At 47.3% G+C, this 9543-nt stretch overlaps 2 protein-coding genes across 2 annotated transcripts in view; one reads left to right on the top strand and one right to left on the bottom strand.

Annotated features, from left to right (window-relative positions):
- Window positions 1-4444, top strand: part of T265_05451 (hypothetical protein) — a gene marked incomplete at both ends in the record, with an annotated part of 54169 nt that extends 49725 nt beyond the window's left edge. Inside the window, one exon of the mRNA XM_009170462.1 lies at window positions 2574-4444. Within this exon, the coding sequence (XP_009168726.1) occupies window positions 2574-4444 (1871 nt within the window). The remainder of the gene's footprint in view (window positions 1-2573) is intronic.
- Window positions 1-9543, bottom strand: part of T265_13775 (hypothetical protein) — a gene marked incomplete at both ends in the record, with an annotated part of 13812 nt that overhangs the window by 3022 nt on the left and 1247 nt on the right. Inside the window, 2 exon segments of the mRNA XM_009170496.1 lie at window positions 573-749; window positions 5579-5747. Of these exon segments, the coding sequence (XP_009168760.1) occupies window positions 573-749; window positions 5579-5747 (346 nt within the window).

Raw genomic sequence — 9543 nt, 5'->3', positions numbered from 1 at the left:
GTCCAACACCAGAAGCTGCGTTGGTTGGGACATGTGTTACGTATGCCTAGCCATTGTCCCTTCCCCTTCCACCCTTATTCTTTTCCTTACAATAAGGCTTTCAAATAAATCATGGTTGTACTGCAGTGATGCATCGGTGTTGAACACTGATGATGTCATGCTGTCGATGATGATTTATGTTCCATGCTATGCTGCTATATGCCTGAAATATGATTCTAGCTGCATAGCAGATAGCTAGCGACAGGTTTCCATCACCACCGCCTCTGACTAGTCTGTTAAAGCTGTTTTCGGTTAATAATATTCTCCCTCGTGAGAGACCACGTGTCAAAGTATGCTACTTTGATCTACATTTGCTGATGGTCTAACCGGATGGCACCATAGTGGTACGACACTTTCGATCTGGTACCGACCTCTATCTGGGGCGTCTCCATCTAGGCAGAGAGAGAGTCATTTAGGCTGCATCCTGGAAAGCTGGATGTCTGCAAGCTTTCGACAACCTTTATTCTTCTCTGCCAGTTCACTTGGGCCGTCCGATGTACGCCATACAGATTTTGGCACAGAGAACTAAGCACTTTTGTGTAGGCGGTAACTCAGCCTGTTTTGAACATAGACAAGGGCGAGATGGCCCAAGTGGTTAGAGTTCGAATTCACTGACCGGAATGTCCGTGGTTCGAACCCGACCCCTGTCACTCGACTTCCCCTGTCTAGGCTTGGGCAACCTGGTAGTATCCGAGCCCTCGTTCTTTCTCCTGGTGACGTGGCAGTTAGGCATCAAAAGGGCGCTGCAGTTGAACGATTTTTTTCAACATAAACAAGCTAGTCTGTGCACTGAATTTAGCCCTGAAGTGAACTTCCTGTTGGTTATGATACACCTTCAAATTGAAATGCTATTTATTTGAAGTTATCATGGCGTTGCAAGCCTCATCGTCAGTTATACTACTCACAAAGTGAGTCCTGTGTGTTTGGTAATTTCTTTCGGCAGCCTAGACCGAAACATTGAACTGTGCATGTGACCTCGCTGAGCGGTGGCTTGTCAACCGGAACTGGTCACTGTTGCATCGTATGGACACAGTATGATCCATTCCCAATTACGTCATTGGTGTGTTTCTCCATGAAAAGCTGCTGCACATGCGCAGGCGTTTAGATCACAACAGCGTGAATAGAATTGAGGGTGTGGAGCTAGCGGGTATATGGAAAGCGGTCTTAGATAAGCCGAGTTGACACGTGACGGTGTGCTTGTCAATCCACTTAGGGTCATTAGAAAAAACCGGGGGGTGAGGGTGGAAACCCCAACCGACCAAAGGTCACAGCATCCCTCTTACACAACTATCTTAGCACTGGCTCACCCACAGAGACTGACATAAGGTTCAAACGAAGTTCAAGAGGAACCATTAAATGAACCGACCCAGAAGAACTAGACCCTGGGCTGGACCCAAACGCATGTAGGTTTCCCCACCGACCCAACAACACTGGTTCAACCACTCTAACACACTAAAATCCCTCGGCCGACACCCAACAGAGATTTAGCTTGGATTAGCTGATTGGTTCTCCTTCCGCTTTAAATCTCGACCAACCTCGGAACCTAGTCACTTGGCCTGACGAAGCTTTTGTGTCAAAAGCGAAACGTTGCCCAGCAATAAATCTACCGATTGCCACCAAACTTTTCGAGAATGAAGTAGTTCATCTTATTCGGAGTAATCAGTGAACTTTTCACCAAGTCCACCGGACCCACGTTTTGGCTTGATCTCGTTCGACACAAACTCTAACCGTTCCTGGTGAGAGGTTAATCCTGGCTTTTGTGTTGTCACAAGCTACCATAGGAACTACACCATCGTCGTCAATACCATTCCATCGGAAGTGAATGCCGAAACCAATCGCTACTCAACCGGCAGAAAAGAGTCCCCTAATAGAGAGTAAAAAGTGACGGGAAGGTGGGAAATTAGTCTTCTCGGACAGACGGCCATGAACAACGTGATATAGATACATCTGTGCATAATTTCGGGGGCCATCACCGCGACTGATTCAGTAGCCTTTGCGCAACACGAACTCAGCACCTGTCTGGGAAGCTATCACTCCCTAGCATGCTTGTCGTTTGGATCGGTTACGTACAGCTTGGGGTCTCAGCCGTGGAAAATCAAGAAGATTCCATATCACTCCGTTTTACTGCAGCAGCTCTTGTTTCGCGTTGCCTTGTCATGACCTCCTTCCCCCCAAGTTTTCCCCATCGGGGAGGACAGTACCTCTTCAGGTGAATGCTAGCCTCCTATCATGCGTGTCGCAAACAAGGTAACTTGATCAACTTTCTGTACCACTCTGACGTTCCTAATGCGCCACGAACAATTACGCCTGAATAGCGTCTCGTTGACTGATTGGTGATGAAGCGATTGCCACAAAGCCGGCAGTTGGGTAACCTGAGCTTCTGATGTTCCTCAGTCTTCCAAATTTACAGTTTCAACAAGTTACGTCAAGTAATTCGGCAAACACGACAGTTTGGATCGTAACCTCCTTTGTTATTCATTCTCGCAAGTCCTGTTTGTTTGCTCTCACGCATGTTGTTTTGATTCCGCTTTCAGCCACTTCGATGAATATGTCAGTCGAAACTCTGCAGCGGCTACGGCGACTGATACAGTTGCAGGGAATGGTTCGCCAGGCAACAGTTGACTGGGAAGAAGCCGAGAAGCTCGCTGCCGAAGTTCCTCCATGGTTGTCAGATTCCCACCGTCCAGATGGGTCTGTCAGACTAACAGAAAAAATTGATGGAGATATTGCACGTACCGTGGGTGGAGCTCACCTAAGCGGATGGCAAACACGCACTGGAACCCTGTTGCGCTTCATCGACGGAATCGTGAAAGTTCATGAAGTAATACTGGGGCAATTGAAATCCACTCTCTCTGAGGCAGCATCACCATCTTCCGACTCTGTCAGACTCCGGCCTGTATCAGATTCCGAGATTGGCACGATCAAACCGCCACCACCAGCTGACAAGAAACCGTTTGAGGTCAATATTCTTTCGAAAAACGAAAATTTCACGGAAAACTCATCGCTATCGAAATCCCACAAGAGTCGTTCAAAGCGAAAACCGGCAGTTCAGCCAGTGAAATCTGTTCCTGGTGAAATCAGTGGATCCGTGTCACGGGATCCCGATGAGGCTGTAAAGGCATCCTCAACTCCAGTGCATATACAAAAGAATGAGTTGAATGGGCAGGGGAATCCAGGGTCCAAAGAGAAAAAGGTACGAAAACGCCAGCTCGTCATGTCAGATGACCATAGACTCTGGGACAATAACAACCCACCTATTATGAGCTTCACTCCCAGCACGGCGACCAATACGGATGTGGATTCCGAGTCTGTCGCCTCCTCGATGAATAACGAGCCCAGCTCACTTTCAGACCGCGGTGCAACGTTGTCCGTCAAGCAAAAGAAACCGCGCAACATGCGGGTTCCTAGTAAGCGCGACTTGCAACTGAAAGAAAACGAGGATATCAAGCATGATGTACACAGAAACATCCGCGATGCTGAATCTCACCATTCCACGAAGGTCAAACCAAGAGAGGTCGGTGAAGTTCAGCAGTCCAGCTGTAAACAAAGTATCAAACCACTTGACCCGTCAGAAGGTTGTGTGACCAGCACGCCAACCGAAAATGGTGGAATGCATCCCTCCGACACCTTTTCCCCCGAATACCCACCTTCTAGCCCTTCACCTCCGGTAAACCGACGTCGCAGTAAAAGCTTGGCACCGACCTACACAACTGCTCGGAGCTCATCCCCAGTGGATCTCCAAGGCAAGCAAGAACGAACGAAACGGAAAAAAGCGCGTCTATATCGGACAGCTTCGGACAGCAATGATGACAATTCTGAAGATAACGCTTACCAACCGAAGCGAGTCCGCGCCGCAGTCCCGAAGTCCTCACAACACGATTTTTCGGACCCCGAATCCACTAAATCCAGCTCTCCACCACCACCATCCTACAGGCCTTCGGTACCCGCGGCTCCGTTGAATGTACCCAGGGATAGACGCTCAGCTTCGGTTGGACGTAATTTGTCCGCTAGAAGCAATGAGTCAACTCTACGGTCTGCCAATTCTACAATGTCTGCTAGTCAGAATTCGACAAGCGATTCGATGGGTTACAGTCCCACAAAACAAACTATGGTCAATGGGACCGCAGAAACGCGCGAAAAACCTGGCCCTGCCGGGGCTCTACCCGTTTACCGGGTCTCCCGAATAGTGAGCAGCCCTCAGAACTCCACGGCGAATTCCGTTCGTCAGTCATCCGACACCTCTAGCTCAACTGTTTTGTCCGTGCGACGGAGCTCCACTCTTAACGATGCAGACGGTAAGGTTTCCAAGGATAAATTTCCTTCGTTTTATGCTCGTTGGAAAAATGAACCCTTGTGTCAATCCAACTCGGTTGCCAAGTCCAAGTCCCAACATGTGCACCGGTAGCATCAATCAACTCCGAATGCCTCAACCCAGCTGTTCAGTGTAAATAGCACATTGAATTCCATCTCTTGTCTTGTAAATCACTTCAAAAAACCCATTCATTTCTGCTCCCTCGCACCACGTGGACCAACCTGCGCCCATGTGCACACCAAACCCTCAATGTCTTTCACTAATGTATCAAATTTGTCCCCATTCCTCGCATCCTCCATGACCTGTTCTGGACAGATAATATTGATTCCTTTTAATCGATTACGAAAGGGTTATGGGATGACCACTATACTATCCCATTCATTGCTCTTGGTGATGATATTGTACATATTTAGCTATTTTCAGACCCAGGCCTGCTGTGGTTGTACTTTTCCGGTACCGGATCATTTGTCCTAACTTTTCGCGCTAGACAACGACTATTTTTTTATCTATATGTGTTCACAGGCGATGGCTTTCGATCGCGTATCGTGATTTTTTCCTGTATCTATCTGAATTTCAATCAAATTTTTCGAACCCGACATGCCTACGGGTTGTCTGGTCTTGTTGTTCCTTCGCTGACCAATCGGATTTCACCGTGGTGCGTTTATTTGAAACGTTTTCAAAGGCCGTCCGTATCTGGTGCATCAATTCTACTCTCCTGTGTAGATACTGTCTACCTTGATCACCACACAGCCCGAGGTAGCTTAGTGGGCGCGAAATTACTGACCGGAAGGTCCGTGGTTCGAACCCGATCTCTCCATCTCAGTTTCCAAGTCTTTCTGCTCTGTTTGGGTTTTACAGCTGAACGACTGTTATTACCGCAGCTCTGAAGGACAATTAGTGCGTCGTACAGTGACGATCCACAGCGAATGCAAGCAGCGGTATTTTTTCGCAAGTTAACCTGTCGTCCTTATAACGTTTCGGTTTTGTGAGCACAGGGGATAGTGAAAATGGCATTTTGCCCTTTTATGCCTCGGAAGATCTTTGAATCGGCGTGGCCGTTTGAAAGTTATTCAATAACAAAGCGGTCATATTCCATCTTACTCCATATCTCTGAGTAAATTTGCGACAGGATGAATACAACAAGGTATTAATAAATACTCTGGTGCATACGAATTTTTTCGAAGAATTCGTTCAGCTGTAACACCCGGTGCCTAGCTGCCATGCCACTCGGAGGAAGCATGAGGGCTGGGATACTGCCAAGTTGCCCAAGCCTAGACAGGGGAAGTCGAGTGGCAGAGGTTAGGTTCGAACCACGGACCTTCCGGTCAGTAAGTTCGCGCTCTAACCACTTGGGCCATCTCGCCCAATACGAATTTGGTTTCGATAGGAAACTCAACTAAAACCAACTGAATCTCTCGTTTGTGGTGATCCGATTCAACGGAATATGCTGTTGTCTAGACGTAACACGCCAATCCCATGGTTGTTGTCGGTGTTTTCAGCAACCTTATGAGTAGTATGTCACGTATAGATGATGTGCCTGCTTTCTAAGTATCAGGGTCGCGTGAATTATAGAATTTGTAGCGTGTTACGCCTAGCAAATATGACGTTGAGTTGAAGTCATCAGTTCATTTTCAAACGTGGCATGGTATTCCATGCCCCCCATACTTGGTAACCTCATCATTTTGTGCTCTGTAGTGCTGGTACTCGCCGCGTTAATGATGACTCTCAATCAGGACCGCCTAGTGGGTCGTCTTTCATCGCTAACCTCATAGAATGAAGGAGGCTGTGTATGTCTTCCGTCTGTGAAGCCGTCACTCGAAGAGTCGGTCCACAACAGACCACATAATATAATCAGCCGGTGTTAACTTTTCTGTCCAAGTGCTCACGTTTGAGTCTCGTCGTGTTCAGCTGCTGACCAGAATATTGTATATTCGAAACTCTTCAAGGATACATAAAATGCGCACCGCTACTACTGCGCAACAAGGATGAAACGGTGCACACCAGCTCCATTCGCAAATTGAAACTGCGGTGGTATTATTCAACCTCTCGATCTAACCGACAATGAAGTTGCAACCGGTGAGCACGTGATGTGAATCCCGTGATTCAGGGGTAAACCGAAATGTACCGTAATTCGATTATTTTATTCGATCGGCCCATCCATGGTCACAGGCAAAGCATAACTACATTCCTCGCACTCTTATCCATTGTATTAAGTAAGGAACACAGTGAGCAACGCTGCTCATTATCTGCTTCGGACTGCTGAATGTTGGTTGGGTTTCAAGAAATTCCGTTCAGGATGTCCCGATGATCAGTCAATCAAAAGGACATTTGGTTTGACAACAAAGTGTGAGTGTTCGCGACATCTCACTGATAACTCGGCACCGATATCGGCCCAAGTGAATCCGAATGCAGTCATTACACTGTACAGTTGGTTGGAGGTAACCAATGTCCAAATGCCATGCTACCCGAAGGAAGTATGACTAGCTCCCACTTGAGTGGTTAGATGTCCAAACTACCAACCTGGCGATCTCGGGTCAGAAACTAGAATTTTGTAAGTTGCACAGTGCTGTTAATTCCCACCAAGGATGAAACAACTATACGGTGCTTCTCGGCCTATCAGCATAGATTGCCTTCATCTACAGGACGAGATCTCCATTCATAGACGTTTAGAACCCGACCTATTTAGAACTACCAAAAGGATAACTATTTACATAGCATAAGGAACTGAGTTTTTTCGAACCCATCCACCAACAAAAAGCGCTTTGTTATAGCTTCGCCGCAGTTTCCGGAGAGGGAAGTTGGCGCACACTGGAACACGCTACCTTCCCCGCCTACAGACAAGAGATCCCCTGAGAACAATTCATCAGACCTTCAGGACGCTTTCTGGTTTCCTGAATTGCTATTTCGCTCCTCAAAAGGGTAGATCACAAGTGAGTTGCTCCGCCCTTGGTATTCACCCATCAGTCGTTTGTCATGCCAAGACTACCGGAGTCTTTGGCACTGTTTCCACATTTTTTGCGATACCAGCGGGCTCTACGTGCTAGGAGTCCAATGATCTTCGTTGATGGTGTAATATTTCGGTCAGAATGCCGTTTCTGAACACCGAATTTCCAAATCGAACCGCATCAATCCATCATAGATCAAGTGTCCAATAAGTGCATTCGTTCTTTCGCGCAGTTGCATAAATGTCACGGTTCGTGGTGAACTGAGGGTCGTTTCACTTCTTCATGGTGTGGAGATCCCTGTATGTTGTGACATACATTCTGCTAGTCACCGAGTGCCGATAGACCGGAAAAATGCTTCTGGAAAACTTTTGGATCCCGGATCCCAAACGGCGGAAAAGGAACTTCTCACAATTGCGCGCCCGCTTTTTGGACTTCTCCCATCTCTTTACCTAGTGGGCAGACGCGTCCTTCAAAAGCTTACTTGTGTTGAATTGGGATCCCGGATCCCAAACGGCGGAAAAGGAGCTTCTCACGGTTGTACGCCCTTTTATCCAGTGAGCAGACGGGTCCTTTAAAAGCCTAATGGTGTTAAATTTTCTGTCAATACTGTCAACTTTGTTCATTCGAGTATGGAGGACCACGTTCTTATGGAACCGCCTCTGCCGAGTTCGATAACGGTGACAGGTTTAAGCACCGCTTGATCCTTATCTGTCTGATGTTTGTATTGAAGTATTGTGGCAGTACACTCACCCCTCTCTAACCCAACTCGATGTCCTTGACCACACGTGTCTCAGTCACAAATGTACAAGTTGGGACATTCGCTAGAGGGGGATTACGTCACACCTTGCCACACCTCCAATTTCTTAGTTGAGGATGTGCTTGAGATCCAGTGAACGGTTTGTCTTCAAATCATGAGTACCCCGAGGTTTTCTCTTGGATGGAAGAGTACCGTCCGTGGGAGATCAAGAATAGCACAAAATAGCGAGTTCGGCCGATGTGAATACATATTAGCAAAGGCTAAGGATTTAAAGTAGCCTCCATAGAGTAGATGGCTTCGATGGACGAAAAAATGTCTGCTGGATCATCAGTTAAGGGACAGTCTGGTCCATCGCCTAACCAGATGCGATCAACACTGATGATGGAGAGATGTCTTACTCCGAGCGCGAGACCACAAATCCGTCCGCCGTTAATCTGAAGTCGTGCTATTCTTGACTGGCAGTAAGCATTGGTGATCAGCAGAATTGATCATCGAACAGGTTGTAAACAGTCACCAGATGTGGAGCGATTAATGGACACTGGTTTATCACGGGTACTTACGTCACGTTCTGCCGTTTCCACAGTTAGACGATAGTCTGCAGTCGAACGGAAACAACCCTGGTGGCGTCGTGCTCAGGTCACCCACTTAATAACGGACGGTTCTTACGGTAATAACTATGTGGCCGATTCATGTTTCACTACCACTCGGAATGAACCGGCAGCGCCCCAGTCAGTTGCGATCTCGCCTTTTCCGGCACTTTGAAGTGATCTTCGGATCTGATTTCTTGACACTAAATGTGCGATTCTCCGTCGTGCGTAGTAACGCGTGTTCAGTGCTCACAATCATTAGTACGCAATTAAACGAATGATCAAATCACATTATTCATTAGTGTGCTGGCACGACTGATCGAACGAAGACAGCGTCCAGAACCTCGTGGTTATGATGTATATTATCGATCGGAGGATGCGTGCGAACAGGTTCTTCGCTCCGTTATGCTTTGCGAAACGATTTGATGACCATGAAATTGTGCCAGGTACAGAAATGAAGACTGGTGCAGGAGGAGATCAATTATCCTATGAACTGGTTGACCGTACATCACCCACCGTGAACGTTCCGGCGGGCCTCGATCGTGAAGATCTACCGGTTGCAAAGTACACCGATCAGCAACACGATCTTCTTGGTAATGGCGGAGTGGGTGTAGCGATTACCCTCTCTGAGGATAAACTCTTTGGATCCGACTCGATTCAGGCTGCGTCCGTCCGTCTGCGGATACCCGAACGGTTGTACCAATATCCGTGCGATCAACTGATGTGGATTTGTTTAAGCGCCGAACAGGATGTATACAGCATTTCTCGACCTAACAACCTTGTATTGTGTCTATACTTCATTAAGCATTCAATAGGTATGCACTACTAATTAGTGATTTTCCTAATTCACCAACCTCAATATACGAAAGTTTTTTTTATATTCCGAACCTATTCCGACAATCT

Source organism: Opisthorchis viverrini, assembly GCF_000715545.1.
Source record: "Opisthorchis viverrini unplaced genomic scaffold opera_v5_105, whole genome shotgun sequence".
Lineage (NCBI taxonomy): Eukaryota > Metazoa > Platyhelminthes > Trematoda > Opisthorchiida > Opisthorchiidae > Opisthorchis > Opisthorchis viverrini.
This window is presented reverse-complemented; position numbering and strand designations above follow the sequence as displayed.